Source organism: Gallus gallus, chromosome 7, assembly GCF_016699485.2.
Source record: "Gallus gallus isolate bGalGal1 chromosome 7, bGalGal1.mat.broiler.GRCg7b, whole genome shotgun sequence".
NCBI classification, from domain to species: Eukaryota; Metazoa; Chordata; class Aves; order Galliformes; family Phasianidae; genus Gallus; species Gallus gallus.
In genome coordinates this window covers 18,632,356-18,655,963 of record NC_052538.1, presented here as the reverse complement: position 1 = coordinate 18,655,963, position 23,608 = coordinate 18,632,356, and the positions used below count along the sequence as shown (strand labels likewise).

Sequence of the window (23,608 nt, the reverse complement as noted above, 5' to 3'; positions counted from 1 at the left end):
TAATTATAACTCTTAAGGGCTCCTAATTTTGGTCATTAGTTTCCATTTCTATTTTCGAACAAGAGGGGCAGAGGGTGTGGTTATTTTGTAATGTGGTGTGGAAGAAGTTGCATTAATCCCAAGCAGCATGCACCGTGGCTTGTTAGAACAAATGAGACAATTCTGTTGATCACAAGGAGATGAGAAGGAAAGGCACCACTGAACACGGATAACAAATACTTGCCACTTTTAAAGTTTGAAATAAATGTTGTCTTACCAGTACATTCCTGTGAAAACTCATGTGCTGAGCTGAAAATAAATAAGTAAAAATGTGACTGTTTCTTTTCTGGCCCATTTTGTTGTACTAAATATGCTTGCTAAGGGATAGAAAGAGTAAATGTTTTGAAAAACACCTCAGATAGGAGATTACTTTTGTTTGCCCCATGCTGCAGCAATTTCAGTTCCTCTTAGCTAGCGTGCGGCTGCTCTGTGCTGGGAGCCCCAAAACTGGCTGGGAGCTTTGTGTGGGGCTCATGGGATATGTGTGTCATAGGGCTCCCTGCCTCGTGCTGCTAGCTGCAGCCGCCAAGGGAGTAATTGCCAAAGTGGCGTTTTGGTGATCCACAAGCAAATCCTATTATTTGTTAATAGGATTTGATCTTGCACTGTTTTGTCCAATCACTAATTGTTTATCACACATTTGGAGTACAATGAGATGTCTGTAAGCTTTGTTATGAGCATTTTGTATGAAAGATTTGCTGAGCATTTGCAGTGGTGGGTTTTGCTTTGGGAAAGCCTCAGCATGGAAGGCAGAAAGTGGAGGCTTAGAACTTGAAACACTGCTGTGCATCCTTCACTCTGGCACTCACCTGCCCCTTGGAGATGGTGAAGCTAATAAAAACTCAGCACCTTCATCCAGAGGGCTGTGGGCCCTGCACTCATGGATGTAGAGCCACAGCTGCCTTCCACCACAGCTCCCGTGCTCCGCCTGGAGAGTGCCTCAGTGAGGTGGCAAATGAGCCAGGAGGGCATTAAGAAAATTCATAAATAATTTGAAATAGAATGAAAAGATGGAGCTGAAAAATGTACAGGGCAGCTTGAAGCTGGTGTGAATTGGTTTTGTTTGAATGTATGAATGAACAGTCTGCATTGTATTTAATGATGACATGATGCAGGTAGAAACTACTTTGCAAACAGATTGCAGGAGGTGTCAGTCTGAGCTGGTTTCAGAGAAGACATTTCAGCTGTGAATGTTTTGTATAGGTATCATTTTGTTGGATTCTTGAACTTCTTTGTTGAAGTACTTCCACAATGACTAATCTGTAATAATCCATTTGAGTTATAGACTTTTGGCTATTCTCAGAAGATGATACTTTTGTTTAAAATATTAAAATCAGATTTTTAAGGGAGAATATAAGTGAGGTTCTGCGATGGCTTCATTTGAGCCTGTCCTTTCCTGGCCTGGTTCAATCTATCTGGAGTTTGAATGGTGTTATCTTTTCAGCTCATCTCAGTTTAAGGATAAAACAGGCAAAATTATTTGTTGTACAGTTTGACTGTATGCTTCTTCAGAAATATGTTTCATGAATACTTGAACATATTTGTATTATTGTGTGTGTGTGTGTGTGTTTGTGTTAGAAGGTAATTAGAAATAAGTTGAACAATGAAATTTTTGTCCTAGTTGGAAACAGGATTTTGTTCTAATGTTGTATAAAAAAATCTGGACAGACATGAAGCTCTAATTCTTATTGTTGAGCAGTCAGACAATATGTAGAAGTTTGATTTTGTATGTATACAGATTTTATATATATTTGAATATGTGTGTATATATGTGCATCTATTTCATATGTGTGTCATGATTTTTTTTATATCCAGATGTTTCACTGTTTGAATATAAATGTGTATTCATGTCTATTCTTCCTGTTGTTCTCTCTATTCAGTTTTTAATCTCATTTGGGCCATGTGTCTTCATATGTAGATGTGTTAAAGATGACTCTGATTTGATTGTCTTACACTTGGCATACGTATGTGTGTGTGTGCATACATATATATATATGCACACATATATATATGCACACACACACACACACATTAAAAAAAAAGTATATGAGTACCTTTGATCATCTTGTGTGACTAATACCTGCCAGTGAGGATAAAAATTGGTTCTTCTCTAAGTACTTTCAAAAGGTTTGATGATTTTGTGACCTTGCTCTTGGAATGAAAGTTTAACTTCTAAGTCAAACCAACCATCTCTACTTCAGATGCTAACAAAGATGCAGCCATCCTGCTGTGAGGCATCTGTGACCTATTCCTTCTTCAAAGGGAACAGTCTTCACTCACCAGAAGAAAGATTTAGTCTGAGCTTTCATCTCAGAGTAGGAAAGTTCCTGAAACACATCATGCCTCCGGATGGAGGGAGAAACAGGATTTGCACCACAGTTACTGGTTTGTTACTAAGAGTGAGGCATAAATTTAAATCCTCTCTGCCATATTCTCTGGCAGGCCACCTGCAGGAGGAGAGCCAGTCAGACTCCGGAGAGACAAAGAGGAACTTTAAAATATTTAAAGGCTTTATGGTGTGTGCTTCTCTCCAGACTCCAAAGTCTGTGGCTGTCCTAGATAGCATAATGACAATGTTCAGGAACAAAGCATGTCTATAAGTTCATTTCCGTTCTATGGCTTGCTGCAGGCTTTAGGAACAATATTGGATGAATTGATTTTTGTTAGAGTGGTCACTGGGGATTTTTAACTACACCTTTTACTATTTTCTCTCCTGGTAGGAAATAGATTGGAATAAGGAAAACAAATGAATATAAGAATATAAGAGGACAGTGGTATAGTAGCTATCACTTAATGTCCTGGCTAGGTGCTACCATGGAGGAATCTGGGAGAGTAGCACTGGCTTTCTAGTGGGCAGTTTTTTTATCATAGGTGTGTGTGTGTGTGTGTGTGTATATATATATATATGTGTATGTATACATGGCATCCAAAGTATGAAAAAATACTTACTGCTGAATGCTGTTTTCCTAGGATGGAATGCTGAATTTATGGGGCACTTGGCTTCTGAAAAATTAGCAGGACGTCTTTTGAAGGTGAAGTGTTGCTCCTGCAAGCAGAAATGCAGTTTTACTCAGCCACTTGATGTATCTGTTAATGTAGCCTCAAGCGTTACAGGCAGGCAGCTCTTCTTAAGCCTGCCTTTTCTTTAAACTAAGAAGGATATTCTTACTTCTGGCATTCATGTCTAATTAACCCTATTGTTAATATGAGGTTTTTGTATTCAGCCCCAGACCCACACAGACAAGGGTGGATGGGATGGGAGGGTGTGTGCAGGACAGCTTGCCAAGGCCCCAGCTGCAGCCAGCACTGCCCACTGCACTGAGCAGGGTCGGCTGCTGCAGGTACAGTGCCATGGTGAAATAAATTGACAGCGTGTTTCCAGAGCTGCTGCCCTGGCTGAATTTCTGAGCTCTCACTTCCAGTACAGAAGTAACCCATTCAGTGGCAGAAATAGATAAAACTGGGTTGCAGAAAACAGCCAGGAAGAATTTCCCAGCCTGCTCACCCTCCTGTGGCACCAGTAGTGACCCTGGCTGCATCCTTGCTGGGAGGAGTGAATCCCAGCAAGCCCAGCCCTGACCAGCATGGTTTTGAGCAGAAATTGTGCTTTCAACTTTAACTGAAGCATTTCTCTGGTTTGCTCTGGCTCTTCTAGAATGATTTAATGGGAAATTTGCCAATCTGGAATGGAATTTTCACACTAATTTGTTATTTTTAATAGTTTCTGTGAAAGATCCTAGTTGGTGTCCCTAGCTCTCCTCCAAACCAAGGCAGTACTCCGGTATATGGCCACCCTCCTTTCTATGGCAGCCGTATCTAGAACTATATATTAAAGAAGAAATCAAGTTGTAGTTATAAGTTTGACCATGTCAATCTTTTCTTTCAAAAAGCAGAACTGACAGGAGTGGTACCGTAGCTTAACTGATGCAGCCACAGTGCAGCAGTCCTAGCAACTGGCGTTGCAGAGGGGTGTCCAGCTGGCAGAGGAAGCCTGACACAGCACACATATAGTAATGCATCTGCTTCTAGCCCTCTCTGCTAGATACTAGCATAGACCTGCACTTACAGAAGTTTAGATTGTGCTTTCTTATTTTTAGATAAGCAGTTTCTCATTCCATGCCATTAGTTCCACTTGCCCTCATCAGCCTGCTGGTCTGCTACCAGCACTTCCCAGCATCCAAGGGATGTACAGGTGCCTTTGCTGCTGCCAGTAGGATGTTGGCTTTGGCTCTTGTTATGAGGGATGAGCTAGTTTTAACTTTGGCTCTTGTTATGAGGGATGAACAAATAGCTTCCCAGCTCCACAGTTGAGAAGTAACAGGACATTTGTCATTGATGGTTTTCTTTGTGTTTTGTTTTGTTTTCTAAGCTTTTTAAAATGAGTTTTACAATACTTATTAGAAATGCTGAGGCTGAAAGCATGCATGCTTGTTGAGAAAGTTTCTCAGGTAGAAACATCAACAAAAAGTTTTCAGAACTTAGGAGGAAAAAAAATTGTTATCTAGTAATCATGTTTTTCCCTTTAGTAAGCATAAATGCTGTCTAGTAATTTGAGCCAAAGAGAGACAAAACCTAAATCATTCAGTAATCTACTTAGTGTTTATTTTTTTATAAACATATGTGGATTCCACAGTGCAATGCTTTATATAATTTAATGGGAGAGATGGAATATGGAATAATGATGCTGCTCCATCAATAATGGGTAATGCATCTCTAACATGAAGAGAAGGAACTGCGTTACATCTCTTAGATGAAAGGCATCCATATGCATCTGTTGTTCTGAGGTCACTCCAGGAGATTTGGGGATAGATCCTCTTTTGAAAGAGTTGGCTCCCATAAGCTCTACAGAGAAGTTAAGGTTAACTGAGTCAGAGCTCTTACGTCTGCCACAGGCCTTGCATCCTAGTGGTGCTTCTATAGCAGAATGTGCTGAGAAACAAAGAAAATTCAATTCTGGGCATGGTATATTGAAGTGACTCTCCAGGCTGGGGCCAAGCTTTTTTCAGTGGCTGTCAGCAACAGGACAAAGGACAACAGGCACAGATTGGAACATGAGGAAAAACTTTACTTTGAGGGTGATAGAGCACTGGAACAGGCTGCCCAGAGGTGTTGCGGATATCTCCTTCTCTGGAGATATCCAAGAAGTGCCTGGTTGCTTTCCTGTGCAACCTACTGAAAGAAACCTCCTTTGGCAGGGGGCTTGGACTTAATCTCCAGAGTTCGTTTCCAACCCCTATGATCCTGTAATTCTTTGACCTAGCCAATGAATGTGTCCAAGGACTGTTAAGATTTTCTGCATTTTATGTGTTCGTTTTAATACTAATGCAGGTAACTTCTGAATTAAATAGGTCAGCTGTACAAAAAGAACAAAAACTCAGCCATTGTTAGAATGTTGCGGCAGTAAATCTATTGATTGTCTGCTCAGAAGCAAGCCTCTTTTCTCACTAGTTCTTGTAGTTGGAACTGATTTAGATTGCCATTTAAAAACTGCATTGTCTAACAAGTTAGACGATTGCAATCATAAATCCCTGGAATGATCTGTGCTTAGAGAGCATGAAGATGAGATGGGAAAATCTGTTCCACGTCACTTTCAAAAAGAGTGCCTAACTCTTCAAAACTAAGTTGGGCACATATTTAGTACAGAGGAATTTTTGCATGTTACAGCTGCCTTCTTGGATATTTGTAAATATACTAGTGGGAGAAGAAGAGTTGATGTATGTCTTTAAATTGTAGGATTAGCTTGCTTTTTTTTATTATTATTATTATGGAGATTACGGTTGGCTTGTGTTAGCAGCATCAACAGTCTTTTATGCAAGTACCACTTGAACTGTACCTGTGTTTAAGTGAGTTTTTTCTAGATTCATAGAGATGCTATATGCAGGTTGGCAGAGTTTACCACTTAGCTCAAACTAGACTTCATTTTCCTTGGAGACAGCTCAGAGATGTTCTGCACATTTTCAATCACATTTTGATTCATCATTCCAAATTTGTCTATGAAGATGTCGCTACTGCAAAGGAAAGGGAGGTTAAAACCTATCTCATACACCAACAGGCTCAAAAGTTTCTGTGTATTTGAGAGGCTAAAGCAAAAAGGTGTATTCTCAGCATTCATGGGGACTTTGTAGCCAGGGTCCTGTACAAAGGCTTCACAACAGTTTCAATCCATTAGCACAGATCACATAGGAGCAGCCTTAGCAATTTTGTGTGGATGCTTTAAGGCTGGTGTAGGTACCTTCCCAGAAAACATGCTGTTTGGCAGGTGATGGATGGCTCTGTGAGATTTGGGTTATAGTAAGACAAACTGCCTGTTTGTCCATAGTTCAAGCTGTGATCAACATACATTTAAAAAAAAAAAAAGTGTCAATTTTACGCTAGCTTTGCTTTTGTGACTGATACTGATTAAAATCTGCTAGTGGGCTTCCGTAGTGAAGCTGGCCACAAAATAAAACTGTTCAAGTGAAGGAAGCATGCTTTCTGTACTTGAAACATGTCAGGGGAAAGGTGTTTTCTAAGTGTGTGAAGATTTTCCAGAGTCATTAAATGTGTTACGTGTGTTATATCTGGACAGAAGAAGTCACTGATTTAACAAGACTCAGGAGAAACAAGAGGGCTGATGCAAACCTGAGAAATGACGGTATTAGATTAGAAACTGAAATGAATTCAGTTTTTGCTTTCAGTCCCTGGGAGAGGTTTCAAGGTTGTGAAGCAGAGAGGTCACTTGTCTCAGAACTGTTAGGTTGGAAGATTTAAATTTAAAAATTGAACAGCTTTCAGAAACCTTAATGTATACAGCAGCATTCAAAATATATTGTCCGTAAGTAAAAGGGTAGCTTTGTCATCTGACAGGAGGATTCTATCAAGTAAAAAAAAAAAAAAAGTTCTAAGGTTATTTTCTTGGCAGTTATTCCCGGGTGTGGTGTCTTGTAAGACTTCTTCCAGTTCAGTTCCTAACAATCATAGAATGGCTTGGGTTGAAAAGGACCATAAAGATAATCCAGTTTCAACCCCCCTGCTACATGCAAGGTTGCCAGCCACTAGACCAGGCTGCCCGGAGCCACATCCAGCCTGGTCTTGAATGCCTCCAGGGATGGGGCATCCACAACCTCCTTGGGCAACCTGTTCCAGTGTGACACCCCCCTCTGTGTGAAAAACTTCCTCCTAAATTTCTAACCTAAACCTCCCCTGTCTTAGTTTAAAACCATTCCACCTTGTCCTATCACTGTCCAGCCTTGTAAACAGTCTTTCCCCCTCCTGTTTATATATTCCCTTTAAGTACTGGAAGGCCACAATTAAGTGTCCCCAGAGCCTTCTCTTCTCCAAGCTAAACAAGCCCAGTTCCCTCAACCTTTCCTCATAGGAGAGATGCTCCAGCCCTCTGATCATCTTAGTGGCCCTCCTCTGGACTTGTTTCAAGAGCTCCTTGTTTGTCTTGTGCTGGGGGCCCCAAACCTGCACACAGTACTCCAGGTGGGGACTCACAAGAGCTGGCTTATAATTAGGTTTGCCAACTATAAATGCAGAACTATTCCTAGAATTCAAAGACGTGTCTCTATAGTTTACTTCTGACCCAGGAATACTCCTGCTTCCCATCCCGCACCTCCACCATCTCAATGTGTCCATTTGTGTTATTGAATCACCTCCAAAATCTAGTAATAGTTGAGTAAATTCTCTAGATATACTCATGTTTTATTTAAGTTGAAGAGAGTTTGAATCAAATTTGTGGCATGAAACTTGCCATATTGCTGCATGGTGTGGGAGCATTTGTCCCAGATTTTATTATCTGGCTTATCGTTTGCTGGTTTTGACAGGCTTTTTTTATTATCTGGCTTATCGTTTGCTGGTTTTGACAGGATTTGGGGCAAACGTTGCACATCACAGAAGGAATCTTTGATTTGTAGTAAAATGCAGAGTCACTAAAAAAAAAAAAAATTACTCTTCTTCCTATGATGCTTTTAAAAACTATCTATGTAATGCAAACTTTGTTAATGCCGATGAATATCAGCCTCAAAGGATAATTAAGGCCATAGCAGAAATGGTCACAGCCTGAACCAGTGATTAAGCACCTGGTGGGAAGGCAGGGCCAACCCAGGGGAGCTCAGGTGCATGCAATGGCACCTGAGCTCCAGCCCTTCCCAGACCTCATTTAAGGGTTAGCAGTGGAGGTAAGGGTATCTTGCTGGAGATCCCTGCCTACCTGAGGCCTTGTGAAGGTAAGCAGTTTCTTTCCTTTATTTCTGTGCCAATGGCTGTTGCATTTGAACAAGTCCTCGCTGCACCCTAGGACTTTGCTACTCTGCTGTCATTGCTGTGCTTTCCATTGTGTTATAGTGTTATGAAGGCCAACTCTAAAATGTCTGGTTAATTCTGAGTTTAAAATGACATAATTTGTCAAGATGAATAGCAGTGAGCTTAAAGGGTTGTGGTAATTAATTAGTAAGGCTGAAATATGCAGTAAAGGAGCATAGAAGCAACTGTGAGTTATTGGAAGCATTTCCCTTACTCTTTTATTGAGATTATTTGATTTGTGATGTTCACATTGTTTCCAGTTTGTGTGTCCAGGATGATTTGTGTTTATCAAGGATTTGGCTCATCTGTATTTCCAAAGTTTTCACAGAATGTGAAGGGTGCAGAGAGTGGAACCAGAGTTCCACTGAGCTGTGACTTTCTGAATGTGAGAAATTGCACTCTTGTGTAGAGCACTGAGAACCCCTGAAGAGTGTGAAGGTTTGGGCTTTCATTTCAGCTGGGACTGAAAGATGGGTGGAATTCTGACCTTTTCTTACATAATATCGTGCCTGCTACAACTACTGCAAGCAGTAGCTTTGACTTCTTCTGCTAGGGCAAAATTCATTCATTGTTTGGCTTTTTAGAATCATAGAATCCTTAGAGTTGGAAGGGAGCACTGAAGGCCATCTAGTCCAACTCCCCTGCAGTGAACAGGGACAACACAGTTGCAACAGGCTGCCCAGGGCCTTATCCAGCCTCACCTTCAAAGTCTCCAGGGATAGGACATCAACCACATCACTGGGCAACCTGTTCCAGTGCCTCACAACCCTCACTGTGGAGGATTTTTTTCTTATGTCTAACCTAGATCTACCTTCTTTTGAGCTTGAAACTATTTCCCCTTTTTCTGTCACCACAGACCCTGCTAAGGAGTCTGTCCCCTTCTTTCCTGTAGTTTCCCTTTGGATACTGGAAGGCCACTCTCAGGTCAACTCAGAGCCTTCTCTTCTCCAGGCTGAAGAGCCCCAGATCTCAGCCTGTCCACCTCAGAGAGGTGGGCCATTCTATGGATCATTTTTGTGGCCCTTCTCTGGGTGTGGTCCAACAGGTCTATGTTTTGGTTATCTTTTATTTTTTTTCCTCCCACTTATTCATCTGTCATAATAGCAGCTGGGTTTGTAAAAAAGGATGTTTACGAAAGATACAAATGGAAAAGCCTGCATAGTACTTTATCAAATTTACGTGTGTTTTACATGGATCATGAGGCCTTGCTGTCACTGCTGAAAATACTTGAGTTGAGAAATACTGGCGGAATCCAAAATAGAAGCCAGTGGCTGCCTTTGGGTGCTACATGCTGCTTACAAATGTCCATTGTATTTCAACAGCGTGGTACTTATTGGCTAGCAAGGGCTGAGCATTTTCCGCCTGGGTACTCTGTAGTGACCTGTATTATCTGAATGGTTCTCCATAGCTTTTTTGGGTTTGGTTTGCTTTTAAATATGGGTTTAAACAATGGATGAGGAGGCTGCCTTTGAAAAGGTTCTTGAATTCTGAATTTAATTCCCTTGTTTGTGTTGTTATTTCATTTGTAGATCCAGAATAGATGGGACTGCAGTTGGCAAAAAATGCTTTTCCTTTTAATTTCTGTGTAATTGAATACCAGCTTTCAATTCAGCTTTACTGCAATAAGTTGAAAGAGAGATTGCTGCGGTGTTTTCTTGGATTTATGTGTGAAGAGGAAAGCAAGCAGTGTGTTCAGTTCTGCTCTTCTTACTCTTCCACAATACTTCCCTTTTAATTGCAATACCTTATGCGATAAATAGTCCCATGGATTTCTGCTTAGGGAATTGAAGACCACAGTAATGTAGACATGGAAAAAATGAATAATATTTTTAAGGAGCACAACATTTGACAAAACACTCAGTTTCTGCATGTATCAAACACTGCTTTTGTTCTCTTTGTTATGAGTTAACTTGAATAGTTATAGAGAATGATTAGTGAGAATTGTGATAATGATAGGAAATTTGAGATTGTATGGATTGAATTCTAACTTGTTTTTCAGGGTTAAAATGAAACTATTTGTATTGCAAAGGATAGTTTGAAAATAAGTTTTCACAGGAAAACTAAAAAATCTCATATTTTATCTTTGTCCTATGTTTGTTTAGGCTATTTATTAGCCAGGCATGTTTTAAGAATGGCGTTTAAGCAAATTCAGCAGCCGGGTTTAGATTTAAATGAAGATCAGCTCAGTGTGAAGCTTGTTGAAATTGCTTCCAGAAGAATTTTTCTAGTGGGAACTCTTACTTGCTTTTGACTGGAGCAAAATCAAAACTTTTTTCCTTTTAAATTACAGTCTTCAGGGAACTGCCTTTCTACTGGAGTTCTCTGACCTCACATTTCTCTCACTTCTCTCACTGAAGAGTTGAGAGGCATTTTTTTTACACAGAGATGTGCACACTTAAATACACTATCTCAATTTCGGAGGAGACTGACTTTTCAAGTGCCCTGAAAATCCATCTGAAACAATTTTTTAAACCTTTATTTGTACTTATTTAGTGAATATTTCTTAACATTGCTGTTGGTAGTGACAGGCAAAATTGGGTTCCTTGTTGAATGCATGAAGCTGATGACGTCTTTATTTTTATTCCACCTACATCACTTCTCTGCCTTGTCTCTACTAATACGTATTTCCTTGTAGAGCTTCGTGAAATTAGCTTGGCCACTGAGAGATTTTATCTCTTTACTATCTGCCTTAAACTTGTTTCTTGTCTGGCTCTCTTGCCTTCTCCAGAAGAAATTGCTTAAACTTACTTAGCAGTGAAGATAGCAAACTTTGCTTTATAAGTCTTTTGTTGTTGTTGTTGGTACAAAGCATGGACATAGAAGGGCTGGGAATCTTGTTAACTGTTACATGGTTGCAGGAAGTGTTTTACAAGTCCTTAAAATTAAAAAGCAAATTTCTGATATCAAACTCTGTGCATTTCACTAACTTCTTCAGCTGCACCTTTGTGGTTATCTGATAACAATGGCCAGCACTGATTTGATTACATCATGTTGAACTAGAGAGTACAATTCTTGCTGTTTCTTTTGTTTTAGACAAAAAAATGTCCCTTTGATTTTAATTAAAGTATGAGGGGCACATAAAATCTTCAAGTTTCTTATTTAGCTATTATACAAATTGTGTGTTTATGTACAAGTGCAGAGCTGAAGTTTCTTTTTAATCAGTTTTGCTGTCTTAAGTTCATAACTGTGTGTACAATGGTGCTTGAACGTGTAAGAATGTAATAGTTTTAAAGAGCTTGTGATAGTATTCAGGTGCATAAATGCAGACTTCTTAACTACTTGTTTTTGTTTTTGTCTTGGTGGCAAATGGAGTCTTAAAGTAGAGTCTTTGGAATGAAATCAAGAATTACTGATATGAGGGTGTTTAGGAATCTGGTGATTGTCAGAGGACGATGGGATCCAATTCTCATTTCAGTTACCACTGTGGTTGCCACCGCTTGTTAGAAGTCAGCAAACCTTATTTTACCCTAGAGTTCTCTTTCAGCTGTATGGATTGAGGCACCACAGAAATATAGAACTAAAGGATGTACCTGAGCCTGAGGAGTTTATACATAAGCAGACGTGTAATACTTAAATATGATTTATTTAAGTAGCATCCTGATTTACTCCAGTTCAAATTTTCCTGTATATTTTTCCAACTGTGAGATTCTTTATAGTTTCGCAGTAGTTGCTGCTTGTGAGCAAAGGATAGGGTTAAATACTGACATGTTTCTCTGAGAGTATCTTCCCCTTTCTTTTCAAACAAATTGCTAGGTCCAATACATTTGCACATGCTTTGCTGTGATGCCATGGCTGCCATCTTTGGTGCTGTTGAAATGATGTTTCTGATTCCTCTACTATTCCAACATACAGAGACTTAGTAGTTCTTATGGGGATTCAAGAATTGGACTCGTAGTTGCAAATGGTTTACTTCTAAAATGTAATGTTGAGCTTTGTAAGTTATGTAATTAGTCTCTAAAATATATTGGAGACACTCAGTTTATGAACTGGATGATTTTATGGATTGGTGTTTGGATCTGCAGCAGCTTTGTGCTATAGCAGAAGAACTGGGAGGAAGATAATTTCACGAGCAAAATCTCTGAGGCATGGGCTCGATGTCGTTTGAACTTTATGGTTCATTACAATATTGACTGGGCAGCTTCATGCTTTTTGCCTCTAAGAAATTTGTTTGAATTTCCTCTGTGCAAAACAAGTTGTGAAGCAATAGCTGCTCTGGAAACTGATCTGTGAAAAAGGCCCTCTTTGGAGAAGGAGAACTGTACATTCTCCTTGTTTCTGCAAGCTGCCCTGCTCTTTTTGTAGTGGTGCTTGTCTGGGAGGCATTCCTCTCATGCTTTTTGTGTGTGTGCTTTTTATTTTTCCCCAGCATGAAAGAAAATCCTCTATCAATTACTCTGTGATCGAGTTCACTTCATCCTTCAAAGTGTTGTGACTTTGTCATGCAATCACTTGTATGAGCTTGCTATTAGGCTAGCAATTGTTTTTGTTTTTTTTTTTTTTTGCAGATAAATAATATTTTCACATTTATCACATGTTACTGATTGTTAACAGTAATGAAGTAAATAACTGAAAGGTTTCACTTACTTCCTTTTTTCACTCTTCTGTTTCTTGTAGGTTCATTGCTAAACCATGTGCCTTAGGCCTTAAAGTCCAAGCCAACGGACCGCAGAAAGCTCAACCTAATGCTATCTTGGAAAAAGTTTTCACAGCCATTACAAAGGTACAGTATTTATGTAATAAAGTAGAATATGGCACTGTAAAATATATCTGAACAAAATGAAACTAACTGCTAAACACAACACTGTGCTGGATTTTTACAGCTAAAATCAGAACACGCAAACTTCGAGGTTTTTGGTATGCCAGCTTGAGCAGTTGTGCATCTCTTTGTGAGCTTTTAATAATAATAATAATAATAAATGATGTCATAGAAATACTTCATAGGTGCCATATAGCCACCTACTTTTTTTTATTTCCTTACTTTTTTTCCTTTTAGAAACTTCCACAAATTGTTTTGTTTTTTAAAATTTGAGTAATTAACAGATGATGAGATGCTTTACTGTGTTTTCTATGAAATTCCAAAGCTAATCCTTCCAGGGCAACTGCTTGAGTGCAGGGCGCTGGTGGTTTTCTGGTCTCGTAGCTGTTTGTATTGTGATTTGAGTCCTTTGAACCTGGAGGGAAAAGCTAGAAAACTGACACGTGACCTGTAACACTCTTCTCTGTAGAGTAGTCAAGGACAGACTTATTTGTCTTGCCTCTGCCCTGGTTTTCAGACTCATAACCATTCAAATGGAAGTAAAGTTTCATGTTTGCTACTTCAGAGAATAATTGTGTGTAGCTAATTTTACAGAAAAAAAAAAAAAAAAACCTCTCTCCCTGTTTCCAAGGTGATATTCCATTTGAAGTTGTCACTTTGTTTAATGACCTCATTTTTTTTTTTAACATTATCATGCAAGAAACATGGGTTATATCCTCTTCTTTCCATGTCAGTCAAACAGTCTTCATTCCTGTAATTGTTAACAGGACAGAAGATGAAATAGACAAAGCATATGGAAGGCAAGGAAGTGTCTGTAATCCCCACTCCTTCAAAAGTATATGTCACTTTATCCCCGCTTATCAGTATTTTCCAAGTTTCATGCAAGTTTTCATTCTGCTACCCTCTGTAAATTTCTTTAGTAAGAACCCACATGCAATATTACAGCATATGTCAGCCTTCTATATTAATAACAATCACTGTAAGCATATTTTGATGTGGATGTGCCAGCGGAGATTTCTGTCATAGGCATTTTATTTCTACATTTCCATATGTCTAACAGACAGTCTTTAAGTCATTGGAAGGAAGTTAAACCAGTTTTAAACTTAAAGTTAGTGTAATTGGGAAAATAAACAATTTTTATCCATCTCTGTTGTATAGCATCCGGATGAGAAGAGGCTGGAGGGCCTCTCCAAGCAGCTGGACTGGGATGTACGCAGCATTCAGCGTTGGTTTCGACAAAGACGCAACCAGGAGAAGCCAAGTACTCTTACAAAGTTCTGTGAGAGCATGTAAGGAAACTGTCTTTATAGCGCAGTCTTTAGCTATATAGCTTGACAGAGATCAGAGATGGAGGGATTGAGTACTTAAACTGTTTTCCTTGCCTTTCTCATTCTGGGGTGGTTCCTTTTACTAGCACATTTTTTGGAGTATGCTGAATCGTTGGAAGGTAAGGGTTCTTACGGTTTCTTGAAGGAGTTATTTTTTGCCTTTGAGAGTTTGCTTCTAAGGATTATTTCTCAGAATCCAATTGCTCTTCAAACTGATTATCTACACGGGTTTCTTTTTCTAGTTAGACTCTATTGTTTCTAGTATCTGAGTCATATTTTCATGCTAGCTGGATTTAGCTCAGTAATACTTAATCTATATGGAAAGAGCACAAAATCCTAAACTCACTTAATAGATTTACATGTTTTTCTTAAAGGAGAACTGATAGACGTTGAACTTGCAACAAAACCCAAAGAATACCAGTTTCTTTGAAAGAGTTGATTAGTTATAAGGCTCAGCCCTCCAGCACTGGTCCTTTGATTTGGAAATAATGTTGCTCCTTTGATTTGGAAAGTCGCATATCTAAGGCAAGTTTTATATGCTCTAAATCAAGTCACTTGGCAAATATTGCCATAAACAAACATCAGCTTGATCACACCCTGTTGGTCAAGCAGATGAGTTATACCTGGCTTAAGGCCAGTTATGCTTTTTGCCAGCTGGGAAAGAAGTTTTAGGTAGAAATGTCAGCAGCAACGAAAGAAGCCTGTATAAATTAGAAAGTGAATCCTAGTTAGTTTTAATATTTTTTTTTTCCCAAGCTTGTTTTGATTCTGAATAATTTTACCCTTTCAGTAACTAACGGGAGTCTATAAGAAAGAAGGGGAAAGACTCTATATCTGGGTGTCTTGCAGTAGGGCTAGGGAAAACAGTTTCAAACCGAAAATGGGAGATTTATATTGGATATAAGGAAGGACTTTTTTTCCACAGTACAGGTGGTGAGGCACAGGAACAACTTGCCCAGAGGAGGTGATGTATGCCCCATCCTTAGAAATATTCAAAGTCAGTCTGGACCAGGCTCTGATCAACCTGATCTGTCTGTGCTGTCCCTGTTCATTGCAGGGAAGTTTGCTAGGTGACCTTTAGGGGTCTGTACCAACTCAAACAATTTTATGATTCTATGATTTCATTAAAAAATTGCACACAAAGAAATCATAAATGTGTTGCAGCATACATTTATGTATATGGTAGTCTGCAGTGATTTTGTATGTTCTTTCCTTATGAAGTATGCTGTTACATCATTTTATACTCCTCTCTCATGTGGGTTTCCTAAGTGTTTTACTTTATTTTTCTGCGGAAATGTACAGGAAAGTTCATAACGTGATCCTGAATATATAATGCATTAAGGCATTTTTTTTTCTAAAGCAAAGTCACAGATGAAATATTGTTTCAGTAGCAGATGTTATTGTTTTTCAATTAAGGACTGATTAGGAGAGAAATTAGAAGTGCTGCTGTTGAAGCACATTCTCTCTCTAGCTGAGAGAATGTCATTTTTGTATTTTAGAAGAAAAAAATTGTCTAAGGATGATAGTTCTTTAATGAACAGATGAACTTAACTGTCAGAAATCTTAATTCCTTTCTGTGGTATGTACAGCTAAAAGCTGCTCTACTTAGCCAAAGAAAAGCCAGGCAGAATGAGATTGTGGGTAAAATATAGTGAATGTGTTACCCAACAGCTGATGGTCTTAGAGTAGCTAACTTTTGAGTCACTGAAGGACAGCCTTTTTCTACAAGGATGATATCTGTAAATGTATGCGCTTTCCTTGTGTAACTTGCAGGAGAGGTTGTGGAACCTGGAATAAAAGAAAAAATAACCGTATCACTAATAGGTCTTGAATATCTAGGGGGTTTATTTGGCTGCTTCTGTAACTCAGGTCAAAGATTTCACTCTTCACACTGTCTGAGTGACAGTGTGTTTAGGCTGACTTAGAGGGCTGAACTAGCCTGACTTTTCTGAGAGCAGGAGAGCAGTAGTGGTGAGCTTTTCTGGCTGGGTTTGGCACAGAAAACTGCATGCAGAGATCAGTTGTGAGAAGCACTTATCACTGACTGAATCTCATGTAACGCCTAGGAAAGTTAGCAGTGCTGAACTTGCTCCTTTGTGGCATACGTTATGGAAAATTGTGTGGGTAAGAGCTGGGAGTGCAAATTGAAAGGTGAGATCAAGCTCTAATGAGTGCCTTAACTTATGTAGGCATAATTAAGTGCCAGCTTCATTTAGAGAGAGCCATTGGGTGTTATTTCTGTGTGCATACTTAACAATAAAGACAATAGTTGCATTTCCAAAAAGAAGCAGGTTGATGTAAATCGTACATAAATAGTTCGGATTCTCTCAGCTCGGGTTTACAGAGGGTACAGCGGGAGCTGCCTCTGCAGTTCCATGTGTATGCACTGCTGTGAGGAAGCTGTTACCTGGCTGCAGGAGTGTTCCCCTGTGAGCATTTGCAGTGGTGCCACATGCCACCAGCTGTCGCTTGTCATGCACACTGGATAGAGTCATCAGCAGCCAGTCCACACAGCGCTGGAAAGTCAGGGATACCCACTTTTTTTTTTTTTTGGTCTGAAGAATTCCTGTGTGGGTGGCATCTTGGAGCTGTGAGCTGTAAGAAGCACGTGTTCCTGTGGCAGCCGTGGGAACAGTAGCACTCCAATTCTCCAGTAACACAGCGCCTAAGGGTGGTTAGTAGCCTGCCAGAGGGTGAAACCTCCCCTTGAGTAATCTGTGGGCGCAGTGTGAGCAAAGCAACATTGATCCTCACCCACACCTTCAGCTGTGGAACTTCTGTAGTCCTTCTAGAGAAGATTGCAGTTTTTCTGGTAATGGACTTCATTGGCTGTGACTTGGGGATAGAAGTGACAGAACCCACAGTAAAAGTGGAGCAGCTTAAGAACAACTCCAACTCATATATGGAGCCAGTTCAATTTACAGCTAGTTGAAAGTGTTCTTGGGCCCAGAATTGCTTTTCTGTGTCGTGGAGGAGAAGACAGGTGTTCAGGAGGGACTGTAGGCCTTATCATTCTTTCTTAATGGATGTCTTGGTTACCATGAAAGGTAGAAGAGATTCAGTAGGATGAAAGCTGAGAGTGAAAACACACTTGAGTTGTCGTGAGTGACACCCAAGAGCCAGGCCCCAGCATACTGAAACAGTAACTTATTCTCTGTGTTTCTCTGACCACCTATTTCTCAATTTCTCTATCCCTTCATTCCCACACCCTCAGAAGTATTTAAATTCTGGTTCTAAGCTGAGCAATTTCAAAATCTACATTTTTTCCCCCCAAAATTGAATAGATTTCTTGCTAGTCTTCATTAAATGTCCTAGGAATAAGCAGATGGAAATTAAATGAAGTAGGAGATTTTATTACTGTTTATAGGCATGCCTGTGCAACAGTCTTAGAATGAAAATAAATTACTTTTGAGGGACCCTTACAAGCAGTCACCTCTGAGAGTTTTGTCTCCATGTGAAGAGAAAGTGCCATTCAATTATTGGAGCTGTGGAATCTAAGGATAGTGAGGCTTCAAATGGCATCATGTACTTGTTTCAGATTTCAGATGTTATGGTTCTAAGTATATATATATATATATATATATATATATAAACTGAATTGTTGGTATCACCAGGTGATGATTTATTATCCAATATTATCCCAAAGATAGTAGTAAATGGAGTGCAGAAGTTTATTTTATTAGCAGGTTGAGTTGTTTCTCAAGGATTTGATGATTCTGAAATGAAACTTGGAGTTAGTAGTGCCATGTTTGTAGTTGCTGGAAAGTCATACAGCTTCTGTTTGTAATGCTCAGGTACTAGCTGCAGGGGTATGTCGTGCATAACTTTTTCTCTAGGGGGAACACAGCCAGCTTTTCTCCTTTCCACATTAAAGATCCAAGGAGCATAAAGGAGAAGAAAAATTGGTGGACTGTGTGCGAAGTGGACTTTTCTACTGCTGTGAATTTCTGCTGCTTTTTATTCCTTCCATTCTGTGCCCAGGGTGCAGCCAAAAACAAAGGAAAAACAAGCTTTCTTCTGAAGAATAGGGGAAGGTCCTTGTGTTCTGCTCTTTAGATGTGCAGCACATGAGAATACACAAAGTGAATTAGCTTTTCTGAAGCGTGTGTGATTTCTGTGTTATTCATGTTGAATACCTGCAGTACTTTACAAGACTAACAATTGTTTCTACCTTGGGCTGTCAGTCTCTTTATAGACAATGACATAAGTTGGACTAGATGCTCAAAGGACTAGGGGAGCATAGCTGTAGCACAGAAATATATATATTTTTTAAAGTGTCTGCCCACTAATGGAAAACAAATAAATTCCCAGAAATGTCTTAAAGAGGGAAAGTTATATCTGAATATAGCAGGGTGAGAATTCAGGGCATGGAATAAGGGCAAGAAATAAGAAAGGGGCCTTCAAGGTGTGCTGGCGACTATTTGAGAGGATGTAATGCCTGGAAGGCCTTGAATGATGGTTTTACTGACTACCAGACAGAATGCAGGACATAAGAATATCTTTGTTAATATATCGAAAAGACAATGCAGTGGTGATTCCAAATGACTTCCAGGTTCTTTCCCGTTTCAGTGTACTGCACTGCTGCTTCACAACGTGGGTGCGCAGGCATCTCTACTATTCTCAAAGGGTAAACAGTATTGAAGAAACAAGCATCCTGCTCCCCTTCCGTGTCCAGAGCAAAGGGGAAAAATATCTGTGATGGCCTAAGTTATCAGCCTGGGATTTTGAAATACCATCAGATACATGACTTGTCTGTCCTTCAGCTGTGTAGGTAGAAGTAAGCTGGTTATGAGAGAGATTTTCATGGTTTCCAAGGAGTAGCTGGCAGATATGCATGGACAAGAGTGTTGTTTGAGTTTCTGCAACAGTTTGTGTGTGAAAACATGGAAATTCGCAGACTGAGGAGTGAAATCTAGACAGAACATATTTTTTTCTTAAGGAAGCGAAACAGTGTTTAAGGATGCTGCATTGGGGTAGATTGCTGTATATATCTACTCGTATTCATGTGCATGTACAAAGAGATATATATATATTTACACATAGAACATTTTTTTCCACTTGTGCAAGTTTTTGTGGAAATTTTATGGACAGTTTGCAGCTTCTTGGTCTTGCCTTTTTTCTTCAGCAGCCGAGTAACTGTTCTACAGAATTGTACAGAAAATAACTATGCAAAGAAAAGAAATTGAGACAGCTGCTTGGTTATTGGAATTCTGAACAGGGCTGATAAAAATCTTAACAATGCACATAAAAAGAATTCATCAGTCTGTACTTTGTGTGTAGCAATAAAGCACTAGAAAACAAATAGGCATCAAAAAGCTTATAGCTCCATATTTTAAGTGGCCTCAGGCCCACTTAAAATAGCTTCAAAACACTGCTGAATTCAGCAATCTTTGAGATGCAAGCAGAAATATCTGGTAAATGGTATTATGACTCCATTTAGTTCTGAATTGTCAATACAGATTTTCAGCTGCTTCAGTGTTGCTTGCAACAGAGTACTGAACCAGTGTTTCACAGCTGTAAAAGAGAGCAAGGGAAGTCTGGAAAGCAGAACTGCTCCTGTGGGGTGAGTTGCTGTTGCTCTGCCTTCTAAGTGTGAATACAAAGCGTACACCCGAAATGGGAATGAATTGAGCCATTATCTTATGGTGCAGCATTCCCCTTACAAGCCATTAAAAGGTTGAGTTTTACAGCCTTTACAAATAAGGACCACTTTAATGGTGTTTCCCAAATGCCTCTACTTATTTATTTATCCATCTTTTACTGAATATCATATAAGTAAGTAACTTTCCATTAAAGTAATGAGATAAGTAATCTTTCCATTAAAATATACGGGAACTTCATATCAGGGACTCCTGATAGCTGTATGGCATTAAACTGCTGGTAAAGATGAATTGGTGGTTCTTAAACAGCCATAAAATGCCCTTGAAGCTGGAACTGATAACTCTTTTAACTGTTAGAAGGAAGCAAAGAAACGTGGTGTGTGATTTCTAATGTGGAAATGCTAGAGGAAGAAGAATTAATTAAAAAACAAATATTCTTGGTGTTATGTTCTCGTAATGTTCTCTTACTAGTGTTGTGTTTATGTGGTGGTTTTGTGTGTGTGTGTTGTTAACTGTCTTTCTAAAAATAGCAGCTTGAAACCGTCAGCTCTGGTGGCTGTTGCTTTTTTTCACCCTCAATAAAAAGAAAGCTAGACAATCAGGGTACACTTTCACTGCCATGCTCTTGCCCAGTGAGTCCCATCTCCTATAGTCTGCACTTTACAAACACTGATCTCCTACTGGGCTCATTTCTGTAGTGATGCTGCTATCACTTGCCAAAAGGCAATGCAAGCACTACTGAAAGGATAATTTATTGAAAAGATCATTCACTCCAGGCTTTACTCTAGACAGATGATAGGTATATAAAACATACCAAATCTGACTCGTCCAGCTGTGATAGTCTTGTTATCCAGGCACGGCTTGTGTGTCCACATTGTGCCATAGGGCATGCAGCACATGCTTGGTGTTAGGCTAAAAAAGCACTATTCTAGCAAGGTATATACATCAGTCTTTGTAATTGAAAAACTATGATGGGGGAGAAGTAGGAAAAAAAAAAAAAAAAAAACCAACCACATATCTTCCCAGTGTTTTGGAGCTATATTTCATGTGAAGGTAAAAGAAATCCTGAGCATGTGCTACCCAGCATTCCAGCCCAGAGCACTGTGGATATAAGCCAGTCCAACCTAGTTGGTCTCCTGCAATGTTTGACTCCGTGAAATGTCTGTGAAAGGATTCATACGTCAGATGATGTGAATGTAGTATTGGCGTTAGCAGTAAAGGCTAGCTCTGTTATTACTCTAGAAAAGCTGTCTTTGAAGTGAATATAATTGTTGCTTGTGAAGCCTATTGAGAGAGGTTGCTTGTCGCCATTCCCCAAGAGTACTGCTAGACTGGTTCGAGAGGAACAAATTGTTCCATTGCCATTTTTTTTATTAAAATTTTCATTAGGTGTAGCATGAAAGTATGGTGCTTTGCAGATATAAATTTGAGGACAGCAACTATGTAGCTACTGAAAGGATTATGCTGGAGATCAGAGACAGTGGAAGAAGAGCAAGGGTTGCCTTAATAAAAGGTAAAAGCACCTGGAAATAATGATTTATATAAAAAGAATAATGTCAACAGCCTACTGCATAGTGGAAGAACCAGGAGATAGGTAATGGGAAAAAAAAAAAAAGCATACGCAAAATTGAATAGTGAAAACAATTTTTCACACCCTGAGTAATTTAATCCAGATTTCATGTTTCTTTCTTTCATCGCTCTCCTAAGGCAATAATTCAGCAGTAATTTGTAATTAGAGATTGTTTTGTTTACTTCAGCAACAAGACAATTCAGTGTTGTGCAGATAAATAAATAGCTTGCATAGAAAACAGTTGTGAAGACCATTATTTTTAATTGCAGAACATCAGACTTGCTAAAACCAGAGTGTGGAGGTAAGGGAGAGAAGAGCCATGAGAACAGGTGGTGTTTGAGTTGAAGACCATAACAGGAAGTATGCATTGAAGTGCTGGTGGAGTTGGGTTTGTGAGGCAGGTAGGTGTGGGAAGATGCAGGCCTTCAGTGGGATGTGGAAGGAGCTGGAGTCTGAAATTGTTCCAGAACAAGGAAGACGTGACCTTCAGCGAGTGCAGGAAGGTTGCAATAGCTGCAGGTAGCAGGGATGTTCAGATGAGTCACAATTCTTAAAAAGGAGAGTCAAGTTGAAGTCATCTAGCAGGAGGCAACTACAGTATAGGGAGAAATAAAGCGATTATGGTCTGTTGTAAGCTTGTAAAGTAGTGCTATTTTATCTGTAAGATTTACATCTGGATGGTGGGATCTGCTCTGCGTGGTGTGCAGGATCTGGAGGAGCACATTGCACCTGGGGTACTTCCTGCCCTCCTTTTGCACTGACCTTTGTGGCTGTAGGTCTATTTCTCTTGTATTTTCTCTGTCCTGGTTGCTGTTGTGCATTGTTTTTTCCCTTTCTTAAAACTACTTTCCCAGAATCACTAATAGTGCACTTCTGGCAGCAGTGGGTCCCTCTGGAGCAGCTGGAGCTGTCTCTGATCTGACATGGGGCAGCTACAAAGTGCTGCTCGCAGAGGCCACCCCTGCATCCCCCTGCTACCACATTCTTGCCACGTAAATACAATATAAGGCCCCATATACGTGAATAAGTTAATGGCTGGCAAAACAAGCAATCCTGATTTTAAAATCAGGAGCACACAGTGCAGCTGCTGAGGGCAATTCTAGTTCTGCCGTAACGCTGTCAGATGAATCGGGACTGAATATTATGTCTGCTCCTCCTCTCTAGTGTACAGCTTGCTCAGCACTGGTGCTTCCAGGTGGCTGGGCTGGGTGACACCTGCAGTTACAATGCGATTTGCAATGAGCTTATGCCTCTAGCTTTGCCTCTGGGAGCATCTGTATTCTCAGGTTTTGGACTGTTCATGCTTCTTTGCTGGCCAGAGTGGGAGGAGTAGCTTAATTATCTATTTTCTTAATGAACTTATTGTGTTGTTTTGTGATGTTGCTGTCTCTCAGTGGCTTGTAGAGTAGTTGCCCAGACTAGTAGTAATTGGCTCAGACTGCCATTTAGCAGTATGGGCTGCTGTTGCTGCTCCCATCAACTGTAAAAGGCCCTCCTGTCCTGGTCCTCACCCTGTCACCGCTCTGTGCTGCAGCAAGCAGCTGGTTGCACAGGTTTCTCATAGCTGCGCGGCTATGTCACCCTGCATAAAAACGGAGCAAGCTTCTCAGTCAGATTTTCCTCATGTGGGTCATGAGGTATTAATATGAACATACTGGAGAGTCATTTCTTGTGGTAGAGGGAGTTATATATGCACCTGAGAACAGAAAGGAAGATATGGAGGCATCAGATGGGAACACTTAGGTTTTGGTGCAGCAGAGGAGTTGGAGGGGAGGAGGACGCAGCAGCACTGCTGCATTTCCTCATCCACACGGTCCTTTCTGGCATGGCCAGATGGGAAAATACATTGTGGTGGAGCAGGGCAAGGCATGCCAGGGGCGCAGGGCATGCCATGAGTGCTACCAATGCTGTTATCTCCAAAGTGCTTAGATTAACAGTGGCTAAGAGAATTAATGCTTTTCTGTTGAACAGCTGCTCCTATGGATATGTTTAAACCCTCTGTCTAGCCTTTCTATCCTTATTTCTCAAA

General features: G+C 40.0%; 1 protein-coding gene across 2 annotated transcripts in view; it reads left to right on the top strand.

The window, feature by feature from the left end:
• Positions 1–23,608, top strand: part of CERS6 (ceramide synthase 6) — a 114,748-nt gene that overhangs the window by 19,885 nt on the left and 71,255 nt on the right. For both annotated transcript variants that reach the window (XM_025152632.3, XM_025152631.3), the window contains exons 2-3: positions 12,940–13,045; positions 14,240–14,370. In XM_025152632.3, the coding sequence (XP_025008400.1) occupies positions 12,940–13,045; positions 14,240–14,370 (237 nt within the window). The remainder of the gene's footprint in view (positions 1–12,939; positions 13,046–14,239; positions 14,371–23,608) is intronic.